Below are 26,958 nucleotides of genomic sequence, written 5' to 3'. Positions count from 1 at the left end.
TTCTGCCACAGCCTTGCGTTACATCTGCGCCTGCGTCTTTCGTATTCGAGAGACATCGCAAGAAATATTTACTTGAGCACAAAATTCTGATGAATTGTGAGCAAATTTATCTCTATATCACTGTTTCCAAAGCATTTAAATCGTTTAGGATCAGTGAGGTCTTCTAGTTTTAGAATAATTTTGAGCTGTGGGCTATCTAATTAGAGATTTGTTTAAGCTGCGTAGCTATGAATTGAATGTGAAATCCAATCTATTTCACTTTTTTGCTTTGCTGGCTAAATTTATTGCAACTTAAATTCTTGCATGTTAACTGGTGTGTGCTTGCATGAGATCTGTCCTCAAGCTATTTTCTGGAGAATCTCCTCCCCCTCAGAGATAGAGAAAGGCTGAGTTTTCATTAAGATTGTAGTGGAATTTTCTTCACAACAGGCCTCCATATTTTCTCATTGCTGGGAGCATAATGAATTTACATGATATTTGAGTGAGTTAATGAATTTTCTCAGCAACACTTCCCATGGGTTTGAGGGGGACCCTGTGGATTCGTATTTGACAACTGTATATTCCATCGCAACTTTTCATTAAGGATGTTGATTTATGAACCTTAAAATTCATGAGAATTTATTTTATTAAAACATTTGATTATTCATAAGACACACTACCATCAAAAAGTTTGTGGTCAGTAAATTGTTTTGACAGAAATTTACAGTTAAGACAGTATGTTACAAAAAAATTATATTTTAAATAAATGCATAAAGTCATATTTCATGACATTACTGTTTTTACAGTCTTTTTAATCAAATAAATGCAGTGTACAATTGACATTTCAATCGCAAAACATATTCAACAATAATAATGTACTTGTCTTGAATATCTGCTTTCTAAGGATTAGTTAAATCAAAATGAAAATTCTGTCATTCACTTGTGTCATTCAAAACATATATTTTGGTTGCTTTAAAAAAAAAGTGTAATACTTTTATGGTGCCTTTCTGAAGCATAACAAGCCTGTTATCAAAGAATGAACAGTACAGTTCAGAAATAAAGTCATATTGGTTTTAAACACCATGAGAATGAGAGTGAGCAGACAATGGCAGAATTTTCATTTCTGCCTGAGCTATCCCTTTAATTATAGAGACAGAAACAGGTGCCTTCCCATCCTGGAGGCAGTAATCCATAACGCTATACACTCCTGAAGTGTGTAATTTCTCCTCATCCGCTGCAGATCCACCAACGCTGACCTCTTGTCTCTCAGACTTCAATAACTGCTACTGTAGCATCTCTGTATTATTCTCTCTGTTGCTCTTCTGAAAGCACTGCGCTCGTTTGGCTTCTATAATTGCTTGTCAAATCCCTCACTATCTGAAGTCCTGTAAGATGTCGTTTACGGAGGTTCCCTGTGGTATACATCCACTCTCTTCTTTCTGCCTCTGTGCTTCCTTTTATTTGAGGCTTTCAGGTCTGCGAGATGAAGCCGTATTTCCAAATTGCTTAGGTATAAATAAATGGGAAAACGGATCTCCCTAACACGGTTCTTCAGGAACCAGCTAAATATCAGAGCGAGCTAGCGGTTGAATTCAAAAGCAACATGTTAGCTGTCACCTTTTCCAACAGTTTACAGCAGGCTCTTCTCCAGAGAATTCACAAAGCTGACTGTTTTATTCATGACGTGGAGATCAAAACATTCATATACAGCGAAAGGTAACCACAAAAACAGCAGAAGGTCACAGAAGGTCAACAAACAAACAGAAAAGTTACCGAGGCAGAAAGGAGGAGAAAGCATCAGTAACAGATATGAAATCTGTCTTTCTTTCTCTCCTCCCAGAGGTATAAATAAGTAATGAGCATATTGTTAAAATTCATGTTGCACTTTCATTCCCTCCAGTCATTCACTCACTCTCTCTCTTTATGTAGTATAATGCATGCTAATGCCGTGAGATCAGCCTATTACATGTTATTCAAGGTGCAGAAAGAACTCCTGGTAAGTCACAGGCCGTGTGATTGCGGTTGGCGTCAGGATACAGAACGCATACACAATGGCCAGCTTTCCTCTGAATGTGCATCTCCCCTCCTCCCTCGCTACCTTTGATATTCGGCTGTTCACGTCCTTCCCAAGCAGTCATATGAAAATCAGATTTCATTGGATGAAAATAGAAAGTGTATTGCATATCAAATTTGGAATCACTGTAGACTAACCTCAGTCAATCTATTTCTCTTTATCTCCCCCCTCTCTGTTGTTTTATGTTATCTTTATCTTGCTTTCTGACATATTTTATGCGCTTTTCAATGAAATTGTTATACTATTAAATTGTAAAAGTTTATGGGATTACATGCAATAACAACGGTCAACTCAAGAAATATTTCAAAACATTACCCGCAGCCGCGTTTTCATTACAGATTTGCGCAAAACTTTTGCGATATTTTCTAAATGCCGATAAAAAACTAGCGAAATTACGGCGTTTCAATTAACCGATGTTATGCGACTAAAGCGTAATTTTTTCCTCACTTATCGTTATTTCTAAAAATCGGTAGGTTTTGGATGTTGGTAGGTTTATATACATCTCGGCCACTGCACTAGCGATTATTTTTTCCGAAGGAAACAGGCGTGTTATCCAAGCTTTAATGGCAAGGAAGGCCCCTTATACTTGGGAGCGGCACACATGAGCTGTTTCTCTTTCCTATCTGCTTCAAAGTCTTGATAAATTGTGGGATTTCTTTGTTGTTTGGAATCCAGTATTCCCGTTATACTTTTGTCTTTTATGAGTTTAATGAAGAACTCTGTCTCTCTTCTGTACAAACATACCGCACCATCTACGTCAGGTGACCTGTAAATGCGCAAAAACTGTTTCCGAGCGTAAAAACTTTTTTGCAATAAATGGGAGTTTTTGCAAAATTTACGTGTTTCCATTGGGTGTATTTTCAATTCACAATTTGCGCAATTTGAAGAGTAATGGAAACGCGGGCTAGTAAGAGGTGTTTCCATGTAAACTTATAAATGTCAGTCAACAGCATGTTATTTTGTTTAGTGTCAAAGGGCATTTCAATGAGCAGTGGAGTGTATTAAAATAAACCTAGTTGTCTGAGTCTCAAAGATGAACTAGACAGATCTATCCTGAGTCAACAAGAGTAATCGCAGCTGCCAAGTTGTTTTTAAGACATGTAAAGCATAGTCTAGGAGAAAGAGAGAGAGAACAGAAGAGGACTATGACAGAAAAGGGGAAGTTTCTTTCTGCTTTTCGTTCTTTCTAATGGCACATATGCACATATTTAATGGCACATGACATATGCATCATTACAAAAACCAGAGCCTTCATTATGAATAATAAAAAGAGAGACATGAATATGAGAGACTGTGATACTGAAGCCAATGAGAACATCACACAAGTGTTTTGTAAGTGGTTTTATATGATTTAGTGTGGTAATAAATAAATCTAAATAAATCAGGACCTCACAAAATCAAATAAAGTCTTTTAAAAGGCAGCTCTGGTTTTGCATGACTACCCATGGTGCAGTGAGGAGTCAGAGGGACATTGAGAGATAACAGGTTATCAGCAAAACACACAAGTCCCACATCACACCTAATAAGTTAACTCGTAACAGCTTCCCCAGAACACACCACTGGTGCTCAGCACAGCTACAGGTCAATAATGACTCCCCTTAGTAGCATAAGACATCATTTTACCCTGTGCTTGTTAAACATTGCTTTATGATTGCTTAGTGTAAATGATAAAACAAAGAGCTCCAGTCCTAGAGGCTGATTGGTCAATGCAGCGCTTCAAACGTGCAAAACACAATTAGCATGTATGATGCCAAACATCTGGTTACCTAGAACATCAATCGTCAGCACCCATAGACAAAATGTTGTTACTTTTGACAAATCAGGGACTATCTTTCAGTGGAAATAAAATAAAATAATATATTAAAATAAACATGTTTTTGTTTACATATCAGGGACTATATCTTCTAGTGGAAGAAATTATAAATAATAATAATAAAAACTCAGTAATAATAAAATAGTCAGTAATAAGGTGTTTAAACAGTATTCAGAATCAGTACTATTTATTTATTTATTTTGAATGTGGAAAAATGACTGCGTGCACCTTCAATATTATTTTAATAATACATTTATGTTATTATGATTTGTTCATTTCGTTGTTTTTGTTTTATGAATAACATTAGTACATTATTGCAAACATTCTTGAAGAATGCTTGGAAGATTTCAGGCAAAAAAGAAAAAGAAAAGAATGGCCACTAGAAAGTGTCACGCTTCTCAAAGCTTCTTGGTTTATGTGGTCATAAATTCTGTTTGTGTGCTGACAGCCAGAGACTGACAACAGCCTCAGCCTCTTTCACCACAGGCAACAAAGACCCCGAGTGCAGAGCTGCTCCCAGTACAGGTGACAGCAGCAAGGGGCTGGGAAATAAGATATGAGGGAAGAAGGAAAGAAAGGTGGGAGGGTGAAGCTATCACCTATAAGGACAAGAGAGAGGCTGTGCGAGAGAGAGAGAGAGGCTGTGCGAGAGAGCGAGCAAGAGAGAGAGAGATAGAGAGAGAGAGAGAGAGAGAGAGAGAGAGAGGGAGAGAGAGAGAGAGGGAGAGAGAGAGAGAGAGAGAGAGAGAGAGAGAGAGAGAGAGAGAGAGAGAGAGAGAGAGAGAGAGAGAGAGAGAGAGAGAGAGAGAGAGAGAGAGAGAGAGAGGGAGAGTTGAGAGCTGGCTGGTGAATATTGGCTGGTATTGCTGGGAGAGGAGGGGCCTGCTGTAAAGCTGTAATGGGCTCCAGCTTGTGCAGTGGTGCCGATCCCCACGTTTCCTCCAACCTAGCAGCTTTTCCTCTCTCTGCAGACACACATGTACGCGCGCTGGGCTGGCGCTGCTCCAGCACAGCCTTGAGACACTCTCAAACGGATTTTTCGTATTCACCATCCCACCATCTGACTGAATGACTTGGGTTTTTCTCTTTGGAAACGCACGGCTCCAGTTCATTCATCTTCAAACGCTCAAGCAGGCTGGATTACATCCCGAATATGCAGACGCGAGCAGCAGAAACATAAGGGAACATCATTAGCAGTGAGCTAATATGCACTTTTTATCGTGAGCCTCTCCTGAATCTGGATTTCTCGCAGAAGCCGAGCAGATGTAGGGCAGCGTCCAATTCATTCCCTGCTGAAGATCAGATACTTCCAGGCTCCACTTAAACCTTTTCAATCATCTATCCGACAAGTGATGGAGAGACCTGTCCTGGTAGACTGACATCTGGTTCGGAGAAAGAGCTGAGCTTACCTCTGTAGTGCTAGAGAGGCTGTTTCTGGCATGATCTGACAGGTGCACTTGCTCATTCATTTTCTGCCATGAACACGCAGCTGGAATTCCGGGAAGAAAGGAAGAGGGCAGGTTTGATGTGATCTGTGAACGACAGACTCTTATCTGCACAGTGAGTGCAAATGAGAGGTGGGATTACATCCCCACTTTATAGAGGACGAGGAAAAGATGATGACACAGTCATAGAGTGCTTTTGTAGATAAATACATGCAGGTGTCATATACAACATGCTATGAAATTAGGCACGGCATCAGACCTACAGTTATACTGAAGGCTAATGAACATCTAAACGCATCCGCATTGTAATTGCAAGAATGTTTTATTGTAGGGAATAAACCTGAACGGAAATACTCAAGTCAGTACGGCAGCAGGCAGTAGTCATAGAATCAAGCAACATGTTTTAAAGCACTTCAAATAGCATGACGTGCATGTCTGTGCCTACAGAGTGTTGTTATATGTAAATGAAGGGAACAAGCTCTCTAATAATAGAAACAGAGTGTGAAGGAAGGCATCTCTCAAGGGAAAACGGAGCGGCGGAAAGTAAACATTTGTTTATTGCATCTTTTATTTAATAATTCATGTCTTAGTCTACGACTTTGGCACCAGGGAGTTTACGCGTCTTTGATTATATCGTTCAGACACGGTGGGATCTGTGAATTTAATCCTCGGCTCGCTGCTTGTTTCAAGTGCAAAGACTTTGGGGATATGAAACATTTTCAGTCTAATATAATATTATCAGATTTGCGTCATCCTAATTCTGTCATAGGTGAAGTTTTAAAGGCTGTAACATTGAAGCAGCTTCCCTGAGTGTATATGGTGAAGTAAATTCAAAGCTGGGTAAAAGCACACGGACATCAGAGGCTTCATACATCAGAAATCAAACCTCGACTTTCTCACGGGTGGATGCTTCAGCATCTCTGATCCCGCTTACAGGGTTGGACCTCAATTAAAACAGCAGCCGGGCCTGAATGAGGGAAGCAGACAAAGAAAAGCACATCAAAGCCCTTTCATGGAGTGCAGAGTCTTAACCTCTGATCTCAGGGAGGGATTAATGTAATTGGAAGGCAGGGATAGGCACCTACATCGGAGAATCAGGAAGCAAAGTTCATCGAGGAATCGCACCCCCTCAGGAAATCACAAGCCAGGATGGGCTGCAATATGTGTGTGGTGAACAGGCCGGAGGAACAGTACAGGATCATGTTTCAGGTGAGAGTGCCAACATAAACAAGTGCATATTAAAATGTCTCTTATTTTTTGCAAACTTAATGCTTATTGGGAATAATAATTAGAAGGTTTCATAAAGTTATAAAGTTCATAATGCATCATGAATTTAAATACACCACATATGATGTGACATTCACTTCTGTTCAAAAGTTTGGGGTCAGTAAGATTAAAAAAAGAAGAAGAAATGAATATATTCACCAATAAATTGAATTGATCAAAAGTGACAGTAATGCAATTACTAATGTTACAAAAAAGTATATTTCAAATAAATGCTGTTCTTTTGAAATTTCTATTCATTTAATAATCCTGAAATAAAAATGTATCATGAAATAGTATTTCCACAAAAAAGGTACTGTCTGTGCTAAAACTTTTTTCAACATTGATAATATAAGAAATGTGCAACAAATCAGCATATTAGAATTATTTCTAAAGGATCATGTAATACTATGACTGGACTAATGGCTGATGAAAATTCAGCTTTGCCATCACAAGAATAAATAACATTTTAAAATAATATACAATTATCTTAAATTGTAATATTTTACAAATAATATACAATTATCTTAAATTATAATATTTTACAAAATTACATTTTTTTTCTGCATTTTTATCAAATAAATGCAGCCCATGGTGAGCATAAGAGACCTTTAAAAAACATCTTACTGACCCCAAACATTGAACGGTATCAAATGTAACATTAAAAGTAACAGTTCTGATATCAGCTATAGCTTGTTATATTATGTATTAAATGTATAAGGAACACACAAACTAATTGTTAAATATTCAAATTTAAAACCGTGGTAATAATAGGGAGTCCGTCCTCCCTTTGCTGCTATAATAGCTTCAAATCTTCGTGAAAAGGAGTCCACTTGCTAAAACATGGATTTGGGCCATCTAGTGTATGATTAAATATAAAAGGTAAATTAGACATTAAATCAGCTCTTTTGGATGAGTAATTTAAAATTGCGCCCAAATATAGACAACCATGATCTATAACAATGAACCATTCCTCAAATGACATTAGCTCATCATATAACTATATTTACCTCTGAAATGGTTATTTGTACTGGGGTTTAAGGTTGTGTACTCCTGCATGAGGCTCCTGTTCCAATGAAAAACTCACATTCTGCGGTCTCATATAATGGCACCAGGGTTTACGGGGATTGTAGATCTGCCAGTAAACTGGAAAATGTTTATCGTAACAGAGCAGCTTTAAGATGTGTCATGGGGCTTTTAAGTTACGTTGGTGCTTTAAGCAAAGAATTTAATGAATTAATCCTGCGTTGAAAACCACAATCCCCCAAACGCACAAAGACTTCCTACTCAGCATCCTCTAATTGATGGCGGTAAGACTTTCTAATAAGCGGAGAGAGAAAAAGTGATGCTCGTTTTTAAAACCTCTTCCACTGGTGAGGTGTTAAAGTTCGGGTTCCATTCTGTCATTTTTTCCAACTACATGACAGGTCATGTGACTATGATTGATAGCTAGGGGATATTTATACTTCTGGAAAGTAGAGCAGGATGAGAGATGGGCAGATCTGCTAATAATAAAACCTATCAGGTGTGTAAAATATCTGTGGCACGGATGGAAATGGAATGTTAAAATCAAGGTTTATTGAATTCAGGAGCTGAGTACAAGTGTGCCGGAGCAAAGCTGATCCTTTAACTATGCAAAATAAAAAAGCATGGCACGTCTCTGAACACATGGCTTAAAGCTGACAATGGAAAGTGGCTGGAGTGTAATGTCACCTTGAATTAAAACTAAGGGTCCAAATCACTAAGTATCTGTGACACCTGTACAAATACACAATTTTAGCCTTTTTGCAAAGTCACGCTAATGAATATGCAAATATGAACTCAATTTATATATTTTCGGAAGAGAATGTGAGTATGATGGTTGCTATTCAAAGTGGTTGTTGGAACATGTGGTTGCTAGGGTGTTTCTATTTTCTTTGAATTATAGCAAATAGCAGCAAAGTGTCTCCTTTTTTGTATGTGCACTATATAACAGCAAAGTGCCTTGTTTAAAAAGAAAATAACAATGAAATAAATGAATAAGAAAACCTGAAGACTACCAAACAAAACCGCAACCTATTTCAGTGCCTCTCAGTTCTTTCACCTGTAACATTTAAACTCCACTTGACCAAAATCTTCTTCACAGCTTGAGTTTGCAGCTTTGAAGTTTTGTTCAGAGAGCAATTTGCTTTCTCCGCCAGACCGCAATGTCATGCCAGGATAGGTCGAGCTTTCTCTAATACCGAGAGGATCTCCCACTTGATCTGTTCAATCTCACTTCAATTTCCAGCTTCTCTCTGCCTTATTCTACACTGCCTGTGGCTCTTCACAGAGGGTTTTGCTCCTTAACCAGTTTCTTCCACAGTGACGGATAGTCCTCTCTGTGTAAGCCTGTTTTAAATGCTGCACACTTATTAGTGGAAAGAGCTGGAAGACACCATAAACCCCCTGCCAAATCAACTGCATCAACACTGGAAGCCCCCTGGATTTACAAAGGAATAGTAAAGCATATATAATGCGCTTTAAAATGTGATGCAAAACGATATCAGCATGAGAGTGATACACAAGCTGTGGGTGACATCACCAGGAGGCGTTACATGTACACGTACCCCCCACCCCCCACCACCACCCTAAATCCTTCATAGCTTTCAAACTGAAATTGTTCAATTGGATAGTTTGCCCAAAAATAAAAAATCTGTCATCAGTAACAAAACCTATCTATTTTTTTTTTTATGCTCAACAAGGCTGCATTTATTTGAACAAAAATACAGTAAAAGAGTAATATTGTAAAATATTCCTCCAACTTAAAATAACTGTTTTCTATTTTAATATATTTAAAAATGTAATTTATTCCCGTGATTGCAAAGTTGAATTTTCAGCACCGTTACTCCAGTCTTCAGTGTCACATGATCCTTCAGAAATAATTATAATATTCTGGTTTGGTGCTCAATAAACATTTATTATTATTATCAATGTTAAAAAAACTGTTGCTTAATATTTTTGTGCAAATCATGATAGATAAATTCAGCATTCTTTGATGAATAGAAAATGAAAAGGAACAGCATTCATTTAGAATAGAAACCTTTTGTAATAATGTAAAAGTCTCTTTACTGTCACCGTTGATCAATTTAATACGTTATTGCTGATTAAAGTATTCATTTCTTTAAAAACTACAACAAGAAACTTTTGAACGGTAAATTATACCAAATCGTGACTTGTTGAAGGGAGGTGTGCTATAACTTTTCTAAGTCACAGTGTAAGAAAAAAAAAAAAGGTACATGTGACATTATTTGTTTATGGACACAAATTAAATTACAGGTTAATATGGAAAATTATTCATCTTAACACAGTACATTGGGCCATATTTTTACAGATTTTTCTTACAGGGCATTATGATTTATGATTTTCCAACCTGGAGATGATAAAACTGGTGTAAAATCCCTCAGGCTTATACTGACGGAGGGACCCGAGTAATATCTAGGGATCAGAATAGTATAGAGAAGCATGGATGTGCTTTTTTTAATGTAACCAACCACCTAACACCTAACAACCACCCAGCAACTGCACAGCAACATGCTAAAAACCACTCGTAACATATAGCAAAAGCAAATCCACACCCTGGTGATCATGGCATTTCTTCATAAAGTGTCTTTTATCATTGTAATGGTGTCACTGTTTTATTAAAGCAACAAGCCGCCATGGGTTAAGCAGTGTTCGATAAAAACCACAGTAAATCGCACCTCTTGTGGCTTATTGCTTACTCTAAAGTGCTTATCACAGTGACACTGTTTCTTAGGCACACATTTTCACTCAGTCTTTCTCTGTGTCATGCCCTATGTATCTGAGTAAGTGGCATTTGCTCTTGTTTCTCCTCTGTGGCTGGGCACACAGTAATGAAGAGCAGACACATCCTGACAGGCTTCATTGGACTCAGGACAAGCTGCTGCAGGCATGAATAATACCATTCACACTGGATCACATTAGCCGCCTCTGCTGGAATAGCCGAGCGCGTGGAATCGCTATCCGTGAACGCCATCGCATTCATTTGGCAGGACCATCTTCATGTGATGCTCATCCGCGCTAATTGCTGCTAAGCTTTAGTCTTATGATGAGATTTAAATGAGCTCAGTCTGCACAAAAATCCTGTGCATGTTGTTGAGTCGCACTAAAATGAGCCTTTTACACTTTGTAATCCCGCCTAAAACCCCCCACGACACGTCTGATGAGTTTCCCTCTCGCTCTCTCAGTCTTCCTGCCTCTACCTAACATACCCTGTCAAATTTGTCTCTATGGGATGCCGTTGCCAAGGCAACTGAGGTCATTAAGCAAGACTTATATGCTTTCTCACTGCAACGCACGAAGACGCAATAATGATGGCGAACACAAATAGTCGAGCACACTAAATCAGGCGTTTGGAAAAAACCATTGATGTAAATAAACATGATCCACTAGTGCAGGGTGAAGTGTACCCTCCACGCTGCAGGAGGTCTCTCCAAACACGCAGCGACATGAAAGGGAAAAAGATAAAACAGTCCACCCTTCACCTGCTCGGAGAATAGGAGGAAGAAAGAAGAAAGTAAAACTAATCCAGACTGACATTTCAGGCACAAGTAACCTTTAGTTCAATTCTCCTCTGGTTTCTAGCGCAACCCTTGCCCTGCCCTGACCGGCAACACTAGGAGCAAAAATTGCCATCGCCCATCTTGAACATACATGCCGTCCATCACTGCTCAGGACTCAGGATTAATGGAGGTTAAGGTTCAATCCAGGGCGGAGAGCGAGAGAGAGAGAGAGTTTCCCTCCTCTAAACTCTAATCAAAAGCAAGACGAAATCCTGAGGGGATGGTGATGGAAAGAGGGAGGGAGGACGGGAATAGAGTTTGGGAACAATGTAAAAGGCACAATTTAGAACCTCAAACTGAGTTGACCTAGTTTACTGCAGTGCTTAGAACCTTTGTGAAGACGTTTAGCATTTCTAACACTTTGTTTAACTGGGTCAAGTTGATTGATAGAAGCAAGCTGATTTCAAAATGAAACTTTGGGCCATAATCAGAATAATTATTTGGGGAGAATCTTTTCAGAAACGGTCCTGTTTCTGTATTATAATTAGCAGTCATAGCAGGCCGTCGGTGGAAATGCAACAACAAACAACCTGTCACTCCATAAAGCTCATACTTCTGTAATAATAACCACAAGAGGTAATACTCAGAGGTGGCAAAGTAGAAGCCTTAAAGCAGTTGCAGATGCAATAAGCAGATAAAATGTCTAACAAACAAGAAACTTTCTTTCAAGGCACAGTCTAGTATTTCATAACATTATAAAATGATTGTAATCAACATTCAACCTATTTTGAATCTTATTGAACGATTCCTCCATTCACACATTTATTTTATTTAAATCAAAATGTCATCACTCCATCTTCTGGTGAAATGAATGACCACTTTCTGCTGACGTACAATATGATGGCCTTCTTCAAACATTCAGTCCACTTAAACCCCGTTCCTTTCTTACAATTGACTGCAAACTCACATTCAGATATGCCTCCATACAATCAACAACCGACAGATAGAACCTAGTCTCTGACCTACTTGTATTTATTTATTCAGAAATATGTTTCACTTAGTATTGTTTTATTGTTTAACTCAGAAACATGTCACAACATGGAAGAAAAGATCTGTCTCTACTTCTGTTACAGTACATCGCAACATTGCTGCATTGGGTATCAAACTAAAAATGAACAAAACTTATTGTTATTGTTAAATTCTACATATGTGACCCTGGACCACAAAACCAGTCATAAGTCGCACGGGTATATTTGTGGCAATAGCCAACAATACATTGTATGGGTCAAAATGATTGAATTTTCTTTTATGCCAAAAATCATTAGGATATTAAGTAAAGATCATGTTACATGAAGATATTTTGTAAATTTCCTACCATAAATATATAAAACATTTATTTTGGTGAGTGAATGCAGCACAATCGCGAACATGAATGTAGAACGTCTCAATGTTTTGATTTTTTGCACCCTAAGATTCCAGATTTTCAAATAGTTGTATCTCGGGACAAACATCCATATCCTAACAAACCATGCATCAATGGAAAGCTTATTTAAGCTTTAAAGCTTAAATCTCAATTTGTGGTCCAGGATCACATATAATGAATGTCAGCTAATGTTAATGAATTGAACTTTGTTATGATGTTTTGCTTTATGAATAACTAAAACACAGCATTTGATTCCACACAAGCTAGACAGACAATTTTTTCCCCCCGCTTCATGCTACAAGTCTTGGAGAGAAGCATAATTAATGCAGCTTGTTTGGTAGATCAGACTTTGAGTTAATGCAGGCATCCCACAGTGAGATGATAGGGATTGTTGGGGTGTGGATGTGCATTGCAATATCTGTGAGCGCTTTCAGAAGCTCCTTCATTAGCAATGCAAATATTCCACAGGGGCAAATGTACAGGGTGAAGGTCAATAAAGGTGTATCAGAAGTTAAAGAGATGTAATTGCTGTCTCCTGGTATTGAACTGATAAGCACAATCACCCACTGAGTTCTGTATAGACCACTTGATCATGCAGAGGAAATTCCATCACAGTCCATTCGACACACTCTGTTGTTCCTCTGAAAATACTAAAACAACTATTCATTTCCAACACACTGCTTCCCTAAATAGCTTGTAATTTCCCCCATGATCTTATGTTTCTAAATGTTAAATACTAAAGTATCAAACTCATGCTAGAGAACCAGACATCAATAAGCATTTTCTATATGACACATGTAGTTGAATGTATGGAAAAACTCTTCTGCTCGAGAACTCCATGTTCGCCAATATCGCTATTGCTCCATCAACTCTGAATCCCATGAGCAGACAGTCCATTTGTAATCAAAGCAACTGACAGGATCGATAATGAGCTGAACACAATGAAAAATAAATAGGTTTCACCTCTTTTAGACATTGAAAGACTTTCAGTCAAAAAGCATAAGGATTGGGGTGAGACCTGGTCTCTAAGGGTCAGCTATTTGTAGCTTGACTGCTTTGAGAATGAGAGAGAATTTGAGAATGAGAGAGAGAGAGAGAGAGAGAGAGAGAGAGAGAGAGAGAAAGAGAGAGAGAATGTCCAAAGTACTTTCAGTAGTATTAACCTTATATTGATTGTGGGTTGTATTCATGAGGGTTAAATCACCTCTCATCTGTCCCTCCCTAAGGCCTGTCATCGGACGAACTGTCCCAATGCACAAATCCAAATCGAGACTGTTAGAAATCTGTCAGTTATAATTATAATAAATAAAACAACCGCCTTATAGTTATTAACCAGCGTCCACAACAGCACACGTAGGACATGGTATAATCTGTAATACACAGAAAAGGTCCTCAGCACAAACCATATGGCCAGCTTTGGCTCCATACCGCTATGATGAATCTGATCTTCAATCAAAAGGAATTGGATGAATATTTGAATGCTACTGATCCCGATCTGACTTCTGACTTGTGATGCAGCCTGAATCATAATGACGCAGTGTTCATTCGTTGGCCAGAGGAGAACTGGCCAACGAATATTGTATACTGTATGTATTGTAAAAACAATATTTTTAGAGTTTTGTAGCAGTCATAGGACTCAAGAATCAGTGATGTGCAACAAAACAATACTGCCAAAACATTAACTGTTATAAGAAATAATATCAACCTGAATCAGCTGTTCTTTTTCTTTCTCTTTAAAGCGGCCAATATTTACTTCTTTTAATCTGTTTCTGCTTGTTTTTTCTCCGTAGAAGGGAAACACTCTGCGTCCCATTGATGCAGAAGTAAAGGTAAGACACACTTTTAAGATCTGAAATTTGTCTCATCACATGTCTATACACTACTGTTTAAAAGTTTGGGGTCAGTATTTTTAAAAAAAAAAGAAATTAGAAAGATTTCTATTTTTAAAAAAATCTTTTGAACTTTCTATTCAAAGAATCCTGAAAAAAAAAATCTGTTTTCAACATTGATAATAATAAGAAATGTATTTTAATGACCAAATCCGCATATTAGAAGAATTACATGACATTGAAAACTGGAATAATGGCTGTTGAAAGCTTTTCCATTCCATTAATTAATTACATTCTTGCATTAAAAGGAAAAGTAAGAAGTTCTTTTAAATTGTAATAATATTTCACAGTATCACTGCTTTTATTGATTTTTTTTAAATCAAATAAATGCAGCCTTGGTGAGCAAGAAATGACCCCAATCTTTTGAACGGCAAAGAAGCAGCTGTAAGATCAGTTTCTTCTCTTTCTCGGTCCGTTTGTGATTGATGATGAACAGGTCTTGCTTGTCTTGCACTAGCCATTTTTGCTGGTTTGTAATGTTACTTCTCACCAAGGAGGAGCAGAACTACATCCTTCCTTGAGTTTTGCTTATTTGTGCATTTATCTTCCCTCTCGCCTTCTCTCATTTTTCTTATCTGTCTCCCTCCCTCCCTCCCTCATTCTCTTTATAGTGCTGCTTCAGCATTTTCAGAAGTGTCAGATTAAACAACCAATCATTAAATTTATTGTGGACATACAATTGCATTAATCCTATATGGTAACTACTATTCACTACCTGCAGCTCAAAGGCAGAAGAACATCTCACCTGTCCCAGGACAAGGATGGGCAGCCTCATGATCCTCTGCTGCTTCAGGTGGTACGCAAGGGTCACAGGAGGAGATTAGGTGCGGCCGCTGGCACGGCTCGGCTCATGGCTATCACAGACTGCATGGACAACGGCACCCAGACCGACATTAGCTTCCAGAACTTCCTGAATGGGGACAGAGGGTCTTACCCAAGTAGTGGATCACCAATGCCTCCACCCTCCCCTCCCCTCGCCCCGCTGGTGGAGCCGTACCTGCTGAATGACCTGTGAGCGTCTTCACTGTCCTCTGCCTCTTTATCAGTTCTCATTAGTGTCTCTGCGGGTTTGTGAGGTGGACAAATGTTGCATGCACTGAAAAACTGCTGAAGAAACATGTGTCTTTTCACAGTGGTTCTCTGGGGCAGGAATATAGTGATCCAAATGACTACTTCAATGTGGCTAACCATGAGGTGGATCAACAAGAAGAGCTGGAATATGAGGTGGGAACACCAACTAATCAAAATCAACCACTACATTTAACAAATTAAATACCGCTGATAAAAATGGTGAGCAAAGTTATGATTTTTTTTTTTTACCTGGATGGTGTAAATGGCTAGAGCTGTTTCATTGTTTGATATCAAAGTCAAAACTCCAAGTAAAACCTGTCAAAATATAGAGAAACACATTATTTAGGTAAAAATGTAACATAATATAATATAATATAAAGTATTATGAATAACGTTGTACATTGTAAATTCAAGTAAAATGCAAACATGCTCAAAATCTGCAAACAAAACAAAACAAAAAAATAGGTTGATTCAAAACATGAATTTTTGTTACATGAAATGAAACAGCAAGATTAAATATAACAATCGCCTGTTAACTAAAAAATATATATATTTATATATTGCAAACTGTGCAATCTCTGATTGAAGATTCCACAGGATTACAACTGTGACCAAGCACATACTTCCACATTAACCTTTTATTTCTAGAAAAGGCATGCTGTTTGATTCATTGGACTTTCCAGGAAGAAGAAAAAAAAGAAAAAAACTCACTCTAAGGGAAAATTGGATTAAATGGGTTAACATAACCAGTTACCCAAACACATTGCAACAACCTACAATATCTCATACATTTGCTTTCTGTCTCTGTGCATCTTTAAAGCAGAGGGTTTAATCTTTACCCCATATAAGCAGCTCTCCTTCTATGTCTCTGTCAGGAGGTGGAGCTGTACAAGTCGAGTCAGCAGGATAAACTGGGGCTAACAGTCTGTTACCGGACAGACGACGAGGAAGACCAAGGCATCTACGTTGGAGCAGTAAGTGATCACATGAGGCCAGATGTAATGTTCTACTGCTCAACACAACAGTAAAAAAGTATTCAACTGTGATATTTAAGTTATCCAACTGATATTTAAACATTCCCTGTTCTTAGGTGAATCCAAACAGCATAGCAGCAAAAGATGGAAGAATCAGAAAGGGGGACAGAATATTACAGGTATTTATTTTTTTCAGATGTGACCCTGGATCACAAAATCAGTCACAAGTCGCACAGGTATATTTGTGGCAATAGCCAACAATAGATTGTATGGGTCAAAATTATCGATTTTTCTTTTATGTCAAAAATCATTAGGACATAAGATCATAAGATCATGTTCCCTGAAGATATTTTGTAAATCTCCTACCATAAATGTTAAAAAATGTTTACCATCCTTACCATTTATTTTTGTGAGTGAATGCAGCACAATCGCGATCATAAATGGACAACTTTAAAGACGATTTTTTCAATGTTTAGATTTTTTTTCAACCTCAGATTCCAGATTTTCAAATAGCCGTATCTCGGCCAAATATTATCCTATTATAACAAACCATACACCAATGGAAAGCTTATTTATTCAGCTTTCATGTGATGTATAAATCTCAATTTCAAAAAAATTGACCCATGTGACTGATTTTGTGGTTAGGGTCAGATATGCTTTTAGAGTCAAATGACATCAACAATAATTACAAATGAACTGACATCATAATGTCATTATGTTCATCTGGGATGCAGGCCAAGTGCTTCTAGATACAATCAGTCTATAAACAGATAATTGGTGAGACTTTTAAGGCAGCCCACACAGTTTCTCTAGAGAATAATTACAGAACAGCAAACACAGAGTGACATGATTCCATTGTCTTGACAAGTTCTTAGTTTATTCTGGTTTCTGATGTTACACTGAAACATCCATTACCTTGGACTCAGTTGAAACATGACCACCCATTTACTGATGTTTTGATGTTATATTATTTTTGCCTCTATATTATAATGTTTTATTTTCGTCTTTAGAAGCACTTGGGCAGCAGCCATATAATCCTTTAGCCCAAGATTGGTTGCCCACTGAAGCTAAGCAGGGTTGAGCCTGGTCAGTCCCTGGATGGGAGACCTCCTGGGAAAACTAGGTTGCTGCTGGAAGAGGTGTTAGTGAGGCCAGCAGGGGGCGCTCACCCTGTGGTCTGTGTGGGTCCTAACGCCCCAGTATAGTGATGGGGACCCTATACTGTCAAAAAGCACAGTCTTTCGGATGAGACGTTGAACCGCGGTCCTTGGTCCTTCGGAAAAAGAGTAGGGGTTTAACCCCGGTATCCAGGCCAAATTTACCCATTGGCCTCTGTTCATCATGTCCTCCTAATCATCCCCATACACTGAATGGCTTTATCACTGTCTCCTCTCCACTAGTAAGCTGGTGTGTGGTGGGCATTCTGGCGCAATATGGCTGCCGTCACATCATCTAGGTGGATACTGTACATTGGTGGTGGTTGAGGAGATTTCCCCTTCCATATGTAAAGCGCTTCCTTTGAGTACCCGGAAAAGCGCTATGCAAATGTAACAAATTATTATTTTGGAAAAGAGCTGACCTTTGGTGTGTGATGGCTCCGTATGTCCCACGTTAGATAAATGGGATGGAAGTTCAGAACCGAGAGGAAGCGGTGGCCATCCTGACCCGTGAGGACAGCACCAACTTCTCATTACTGCTGGCCAGACCAGAGATAGAGGTAAAGACATATAACACGAGAAAGAAATAGGATTTATAATGTGAACACACTAGATAGAATTAAGGAGGACAAAGACATATATTTATGAGAGTACATGCAAACAAAATAGAAAGTCTTATTTATCAAATATTATATCCAAATCTGCTCCTGGCACTCCAGGAGCAGGATTGTACACTCCTGTAATGTGTTAAATTGAGAGTGAATTGCTGCCTCTCATATTTTTCCACCCCAAAAACAGAGCCTAGTAATCTCAAACATGCCTTACATAATTTCGGAAGATATCTCAAATGTTCAGAAAGTCTGCAATTAAAAACCTGAATTCTTCCAAGACCAAAATTCAGTTTAATCTGAATTAATCCATCTCTATAGATGTTTTGTCAAGTCCTACAATTTTGTTTTAACATGGTAGCATCTAAATTAACTGGATTCATTACAAAAATAGAAACATACTGACATAATACACCAATAGTAATGTTAAATGTCATTATCTTTTAAAGGTAGCGACTTCCTGTATTTACTTTTTACAGCATATTTTTTTTAGGAAAAACCTAAAACAAACAAAGCGGATGTGAAAATGCAATATAACTTAGATCTCCATTAAATCATCTGCACATCCTCTGCAATAAAATGGTCCTCTAGGCACACACATACAAGCACAATTCAAGTACAGATACACACAAAAATAGGCTTTTTGAGGCACATGCAAAGTTAATGGACCCACGCTGTCCCCAACGACAGCAGATCCTAAAATTAATGGCTTATTTTGCTGAAGGAAGGGAAACAGAAGTCTCACATCACTCAATGTCTCAATCATGTGATCACTCTTACTGATGGGCGTCAAGGATTTGTGGCAGTTCCATTAACACTATTCCACAAGGAGGAGAAGAGTGAGAGGGAACAAAGCTGCTTAACAGAATGCATGGGGAAAAGTGCACTATTAGAAAGACATGCAGAGAGGAGGAGTAATTGAAGGAATTGATGGAAGGTATGAAAGAGAGGGCAAATGAAGAGGTATAGAGCAAGGTACACTAGGCAGAGAAAGGAAATGATTTTTATTTCCATAGTCAGCTGTTTCCAAGGACATAAACTAACACATCTGATTAAGCTGTGCACATACAGTACATCGTCTAGGTATTTATAAAAAAACATTATAGTACATTTGCACTTTGCTAATAATTAGAAACACAATCACCTATTTACTTAAATTACTGTGATGCTATTGTATTAATATAATGTAAAACCTTGAACATTCTTCGATAACCAGAGCTGCAATCTTAATTGTGCATTTATATTTATTCGTTTGGCAGATGTTTTCATCCAAAGTGACTAACAAATAAAAATAACAGACAGCAGCAATTCATCTGAACTAAATCTCAAACAAATTTGATATTCTATTTAACATTTAACCGCATTTTTACTCTTGCACCACTCATTTATTATCTGTTCTAAATGACCACCTATTTCAGAGCTCTAAATTTATGACTTTGTAACTGTGTCAATTGTTCTGCAATTTCTGGGGATACAGTGGAGATATTGAAAAAATGGCTGTTGGTTATTGTGTGCAGCCAGCAAAAATCATCTATCATGAGCACAGCCGTCAGCTAATGAATAAAACAGGGAGCTCATTTCAGCCAACGCTCAGCACTAACAAGATCAGAACAAAAAGAGGGCCATTTTGTACCTCTCATTCTCATCACCCTCCCAGCAACACAAAATGATTAATGATGAACTGAAGACCAGAAACAAGTGGAGGTGTCAGACCAAGAGTGGAAGAGATGGATAGAGAAAGAGAGACAGTAATAGAGAAACAGCAAGGGAAAAGAGAATGGTTGACTAACAGAAAAACATTACAGGCTGACTAAATCAAGAGGAGAAGAAGAGAGACATATAATCAAGTGACAATTGCAATTGGGAAAACAAATCAATACATTAATAAACCTGTATTCATCAATAAATCTGTAGGATGATATAGCATAATTTTAACAAATTAACATTAACAAATTAACATTCAGAGTAGTGCCACTTTGTTACAAAATATGTCACAAGATAATAAATGTAAATAGTTTAATTTCCATGTCCAAGTCTCAATTATCATGTAAGATAAGGCTACACTTTATTTGAAGGTGTCCTTGTTACAGTGTAATTCTACATTTCAGTACTGACTGAGTAATATTAATTAACAACATATAGGGTTATGGTTAGAAATAGGGTTTGGTTTAGAGTTAATTGCATGTAATTGCATATCATTTACTGTTATTACTATAGTACATGCAACATGTGTAACAAGGACACTATAAAATACATTGTAACCTAAGACAAACTATATGTATAATAATACAGATGTATAATATATATTAATACGCATATTAGAAAATTACTATAAATAACAGACCCCACAATCCTTGTGTTACAACTAAATATGTTGAACACATTTAAACAAATGTCTATATTGCCATCTAGTGTTGAAGTGTATAACTGCATACTATTTACTTTTATGACAATACTGGTGATGTCAACCTCTAACTCTTCCCCTCTTTGCTTGCTTACTTATTCCCTTCACTTCCTTTTTGTGGCTTTCCCCTAGACGGACACTCATTTGGACCCAGAGGAGCTTGATTGTGAGTTACCTGTAGAGATGAGTGTGGACAGCCTTAATACCTCACATCTGTCCGGCCTGTACCATTTCCGCCAAAAGAGAACGCAAGCAGGTATTCCTGAAGAAGCCCTAGATCGGGAAACACCCATGCTCAGCCTAGCAACGCTCAGCAACAGTCAGGAGCTCGACAGTGGTGTGGGCCGCACTGATGAGAGCACAAAGAATGAAGAGTCCTCTGAGCATGACATCCTTCTGGGCGACGAGCAGACCAGCGCCTCCAACACAAATGCCACCAACACACCTGGCAGCTTGCGCAAGTTCAGGCCCAGCAGGAACAGTGGAGGAGGGAGCGACACGCCATCTCCACTGTTCCCTCTCCGAGAGCTCCACCTCAGCACAGACTCACTGGACTGTGGAAGCGTGGGTGGCGGGTACCTTCATGATCCCATCAGCGGGATGATGATGCCGGGTCTGACAGAGGAGGAATGCGAGAGGTACAGGCAACTTCTGGAAATCAAGTGTCGTTATGAAAAGAGGATGAAGAAAGTGCAGCAGGTTCAAGAAGAGAAGCAGAAAGAAGGAGAGGCACAAAAGGAAGATGAGAATAGGGAGAGGGAGGAGACTCTGGATGAGAACAGTAACGAGAACCTGACTCCACATGAGATGGCGCTTTTGGAAGAGGAAATGAGACACCTTGAGTTTAAGTGCCGGAACATTCTACGGGCACAGAAGATGCAGCAGTTAAGAGAGCGCTGTTTGAAAGCCTGGCTGATGGAGGAAGAGACATCTGGCCGGGCATCTGCAGAACCTCAGGGGTCTCCATTGCATGAGCTATCTGACATCAACGAACTTCCTGAGAAGGAACGGTCGGACAAGGACAGCACCAGCGCTTACAACACTGGGGGAGAGAGCTGCAGGAGCACGCCTATGGTGAGTGAGCATCGACTTCCAGTTTCTCAGTTGGAAGAGTCAACAAGCCCTCTGCTAAGTAGACACAAGGATCGACCAACCTGGTGCGAAAGGGGACGAGCAAGCCTCAACAGTTCATATTCACCAAGCAGCTACAAGAAGTTTCAGACTAACACCCCTATGAACCAGAAATACTGCTCACTCTCCAGAGAAGGAACCATCCGTCGCATGCCTGAAGGGGTGACACACGGCGGCAATTCTAGGGTGAGCAGCCATGACAGGAATGGTGGTCGTAGTGCAGAGTCAAGTCCTTACTTCACTCGACGCCGTCATTCCAACTGCTTCACTCCAGAACGCTACCAGAGTTGCATGCATCTGGGATCTTCACTCTCCGAGAGTTCTGGACCCTTGGATAGAGCCGTGGAAGGAGAAAGTGAGGCACCAATGGGCGGCAGTGACCGTGAGGGCCATGGGAATGGCACTTTTGGGTCGCTGCCTCACCCCAGCCCAGTGAAGCTTTCTCTGGCTTTACCTTTGCCGCTTCCCCCTGCTTCACCACGCATGGAGTGGAAGGTGAAGATAAGGAGCGATGGGACCCGCTATGTGGCCAAACGTCCCGTCCGAGACCGACTCTTGAAAGCAAGAGCGATGAAGATCCGTGAGGAGCGTAGCGGAATGACAACTGATGATGACGCAGTGAGCGAAATGAAGATGGGACGCTACTGGAGCAAAGAAGAGCGTAAGCAACAGCTGCTGAGGGCCCGTGAGCAGCGCAGACGCAGAGAGTTTATGATGCAGAGTCGTTTGGAATATCTCCGGGATCGTGGTCTGGACGTGGGCAAGGAGAGCCAGTCAGAGTCAGGTCAGAACCCAGCCTCAATCCTAGAGCTCAGTCAGAAAAAGAGCTCCAAAAAACGCAATAGACGCATACTGGACAACTGGATCACCATCCAAGAGCTACTCGCACATGGCTCTCGCTCTCCAGACGGGACAAAGGTGTACAATCCTCTTCTGTCCGTTACCACAGTCTGAAATGAAAGGATGGTGAGGAAGGACAACAGAAAGAGAATCTATTTTATCCAATTACTATATTGAACAGTTCTCAACAGTTTCAAAGGATCATCATTCTACTTTACTATTATGGCTGAGCAATGTTTAGCATCTATCACCCTCTTTAATTTAACATTAACATTCTCTTAAGTCCTAATATATTATGCTGTGATGATTCTCAAGTAAATGTACATTTCAAATCAAAAGACTAGTTAAAACTCATTAAGAAGTTTTTTGGGTGGTGGTACTCTTAAGCTCTTGGAAAAACTTGATTTTCTTGATTACTGAATGTGACATTCTCAATATACATTACTGACACTCCTCTGGAGTCAAGCATATATGCTTTAAATAATTTTTGTTTAAACTAAAAGACAGCACAGTGACAAAGACACTTGGAAGTTTATGAATGTTGACTGAACGTACACAGACAAGCACAACAGACACACAAACTGCACACAAACAGACAGGTCTCTTTGTGGGGTTGAGCAGGAAAACAGTTTAGTCTAAATCTGCCCATTGCAAGCAAATATATAGAACAAATGGAATTACGGTAATTTCCTCATAGCTGAACCAAAAGAAAAACAATTCAATTTCTTAACTGTTGAATTCTTGATTTTCATTGACAATAGTAGGATTGGATAACAATAAGACTTTTGTACAACTTACTGCTCTAACTACAACATCATATAAGTGCTTAACCTGTGCAGAGTGCAGACACAATCATGCTAAACTTTTCTACAGAGACATGGTGCTGAACTGAGATTTGTACTGCTTATTTGTGATAGTCTGTTTACACTGTTCTCCTGTACTGTTTATTAGGACCCAAATAAGACAAAAGCACAATGTAAGCCACATTATGCTTTTTCATTTTGAATGTATGGTAATTGTTTTCCCTAACACCCCAAGTCATCACAGAGAGACTTTCACAAGCCTATGTGGCCTAATGCGAACACATACTAATCACCAGCAAAAGGGGAAGCACAAAACACTCCGGAATCCTATGAAATATAACCAGCTACAAAATGAAAACATTTGAATATACTGTTATAAGGAGCATTTAACCTGAAGTGGTTAACACAACAGTGTAGGAAAGGAGCTAAAAAATGAAAGGATATTCTTATTAACAAACAAATGATTGATATACAAATTTGTTAGCATATTATAGCAAGTGCTCAAAACTGTTTGAAGATTTTGTAGAAAATGGCCTTAAGAGTTTTGACCAGTTTGGTGATGAGAGTCACTTGTTCAGCTCAACTAATTTTGCATGACTTTGAATATGATTTTGACTATATTGTACATGCCAGAAACACAGTGAACTTTAGTGGAAATTTAACTTCCATTTCTCAGTATACAAATGTATGTGACCAGAGTACTTTATCCAGCATCATTTGTCATTTCTGTCTTGGTGTTAGATAAAAATGTAGAAACCTACAGTTGTACTCGTATGGTACCTACCTGTTGACGGATATCAATAGTCCTAATTATACAATGTGTAATGTGCATTAGTTCTTGAGTGGTTATTTCAATGCATTGCTGAGACAGTATAAAAAATATAACATTTTAGACAAATAAAATGATTTTGTATGCTTAATATAAATCTGTCATTAGCCTGATTTCATATTGCACGCATACACATATACATCCATACTGTACACACACAGCCAAACAGTCACTCAAAAAGATTTAAAAATAATATTAATAAAAAAACAACTTTTCAACAGCAAGAACATGTTTTATAGAATGAGAGCAATAAATTATCACATAATTTCTCTGAATTAGTTCTGCATCGAAACCTCATACATATATACAAATAAAACTTCATACAATTAATCATTTTAAATATAGGAACTGCTCTTACACACAAACATACTGATACAATTTTACAATTACAATTTGTTCCAATCCCCCCCCCCCACCCCCAGGTCCTTAAAATGTAAACAATGGTTCATGTTCCCATTCCCAGCCAGATATTGATTCCTCAGTCCAGTGCAGAGTAAATATGGCATAATTATATCAGCTAATATATACATTCAGGTTTATACAGCATCATTCAGCTAAGTGCAGACATGCAACACAGGGCACGGTGGCGCAAGACATTAGCGTGTCAGAAACCAGAACACGCATCTCAAAAAACTACTGGATCATTTTTTTTTTTTTACCTCATACATCTCTGCTTTATTTGTGTTTGAGCTCAGCATGCCCCAGCACTCAGGAATCTTAATACAAGCACAAGAGCAAAGCGTTAGAGTTAGAGAGAAGCAAAACCACCCATAGGGAAAAAATGTGAAATGTATTGAACAGCCCTCTAAATTCAGATCACGCCACAGCTTATGAACAGGGACATGGAGTTCCTGTTTTTCTACAAGAGCCTTAAGGTTTCCAGTTATGGATAATGCTAGCAGATTTAAGGTTCTGGAATCAATTACCTGAATAAGCAGTATTGTTGTTTGGCTAAATGTATTTTATACCGGCAATGAAAAATAAAATAAAGGGCTGGGCCTAGCAGCAGAGATTTATATTCTTATTTAGGATGTTTTCATCCTTACAGGACTTTTAATTTGATAAGTATAAAAATAACTCCTCAACACAAACATCACTAATGTAATACTTTGAATTATTCTGCTTAATGGAGAGAGAAAGGCCCATTATGGTTGTCGAGGGGGAAAGTAGAAGTAGAAAGAGATGGGGACTGTTTGGAGGGACGCAGATGGTATAGGAACTTTGGATCCTAGGCACTGATGATTTTTAACTTGTGTATGTGCAAAACCAGAAACTTTCAGCAAAAAGATCTTCACAATTAAAGATGCTTTTACACTCTCTCAGTGTAAATGAGTGTGTGTGCATGAATTGAAGTCCTCTAAACACACTTTCATATAAAAAAATAAGAGGGCACTGACATTGGACATGCAACTCAGCAAAATTCACAATATTAAAAGAGCAAGTTGCTCAAGTGTGTATGGCTTCTGGCAACGATAAGTTTTACATGGATCATATAGCATTTATGTGGATAATATAGTTTTATAAACTTGCTGCAAAACATTTACCTGAAATCAGCAGTCTAATTAGTTAGATAAACATTAATTGTACACGCACACACACAAAAAAGAAAACCTAGCCCGTTGGTCTGTCTAAAAAAAGCTCTTAGAAAACACTCAGCACGGCACTCTGCTAAAACATAACCATGTATCATATTAGCAGTAGCTTTTACACCAAAAAAGCAAGAATTATATCAGTAGTATTTGACATCATAATAGTAATAAATTCACCCATTAAAATCACCCATATACAGATTTTCTTTAAAATGCAGTTACTTCTAAATATTTAAGATATCTGTAACACATTTTAACTGTAAGTCCAGAAATACTTAATTCATTTCAAAGTTTAATGACACTCTCTACGAACATCCTGTTCTTCCAACAGGTCATCTTGAGAAAATATCCAAGTGTATCACAATGTCACCACTTTTACCGAACCGCCAATGACAAACCTTTACAGTAGGCACTAAGGTTATGTAATGAATTGCCAAATATAAATGTTTCATTGGTCAGGTGAGATTGTTTAAATAAAAAGACAAAAATAATAGTAAAACGTCAACGCTAAAAAGGGAAGGAGAAATGCTGAGGTGATAGGTGGCAGAAAATAAATGCAGTGCTGATTTTTTTATTTATCCATGTCTTGATTATTGGTCGTTATTAGTTATGACTCTTTTGTGTGTTACATTTAGGTTTATTATGCTAGGTTAGACTTAATTGTCTTATATAATATAAAAAAGAAACATCTACCAAACAATTTAAATCTCTTTCTACACATTCTGTTTAATAAATGAAAGGTGCAAATGACATAATGACTTCACTGAGGTCTTCAAAAAGGTTTTTCACTGTTATGGCTGACTTATTGCAAACCTGATGCCCAGCCTCTTCAAGACAAAAACAAAAAGCAAAAAACAGTTTCAAATAGTTTTTTTTTACCATGTATATTTAAGTGAAGTTTTCCCAGCAATTCCCACCCAGTCCCTTCACTCACAAGTCAAGATAAAAGTTTAAAAGAATCAAAATATAATGTTTGGCATCCCTTTAAGTGCATGCTGGCCCTTTTTACACGCTGAGGAATACGATTGACAATTTTGAGGAATGTATCGAGCAAACATTTTCTTACTGACCCTGAAATGATTGTCATCTGAGACACATGAAAACTTAAAAGACTACAAATGAAAA

At 38.4% G+C, this 26,958-nt stretch overlaps 1 protein-coding gene across 1 annotated transcript; it reads left to right on the top strand.

Annotated features, from left to right (window-relative positions):
* Positions 1 to 4,833: 4,833 nt before the first annotated feature.
* pdzd4 (PDZ domain containing 4) lies at positions 4,834 to 22,855 on the top strand. The gene is made up of 8 exons (XM_079637712.1): positions 4,834 to 6,520; positions 14,329 to 14,367; positions 15,149 to 15,438; positions 15,561 to 15,651; positions 16,374 to 16,472; positions 16,589 to 16,651; positions 18,088 to 18,189; positions 20,774 to 22,855. The coding sequence occupies exons 1-8, from the start codon at positions 6,461 to 6,463 to the stop codon at positions 22,724 to 22,726; spliced, it is 2,697 nt and encodes an 898-aa protein (XP_079493838.1). The 5' UTR covers positions 4,834 to 6,460; the 3' UTR covers positions 22,727 to 22,855.
* Positions 22,856 to 26,958: the final 4,103 nt, after the last annotated feature.

Source organism: Phoxinus phoxinus, assembly GCF_949152265.1.
Source record: "Phoxinus phoxinus genome assembly, chromosome: 15".
Taxonomy (NCBI): Eukaryota; Metazoa; Chordata; class Actinopteri; order Cypriniformes; family Leuciscidae; genus Phoxinus; species Phoxinus phoxinus.
The sequence above is the reverse complement of the archived record's forward strand: the minus strand, read 5'-3'. Positions and strand labels throughout refer to the sequence as shown.

Excerpts from the sequence above, each read along its gene's own strand:
- pdzd4 (XM_079637712.1), top strand. The coding sequence starts at position 6,461 with ATGGGCTGCAATATGTGTGTGGTGAACAGGCCGGAGGAACAGTACAGG. Across the intron at positions 14,368-15,148 it reads CCATTGATGCAGAAGTAAAG|CTCAAAGGCAGAAGAACATC; the intron begins GTAAGACACACT and ends CACTACCTGCAG. Across the intron at positions 16,652-18,087 it reads AGGGGGACAGAATATTACAG|ATAAATGGGATGGAAGTTCA; the intron begins GTATTTATTTTT and ends GTCCCACGTTAG.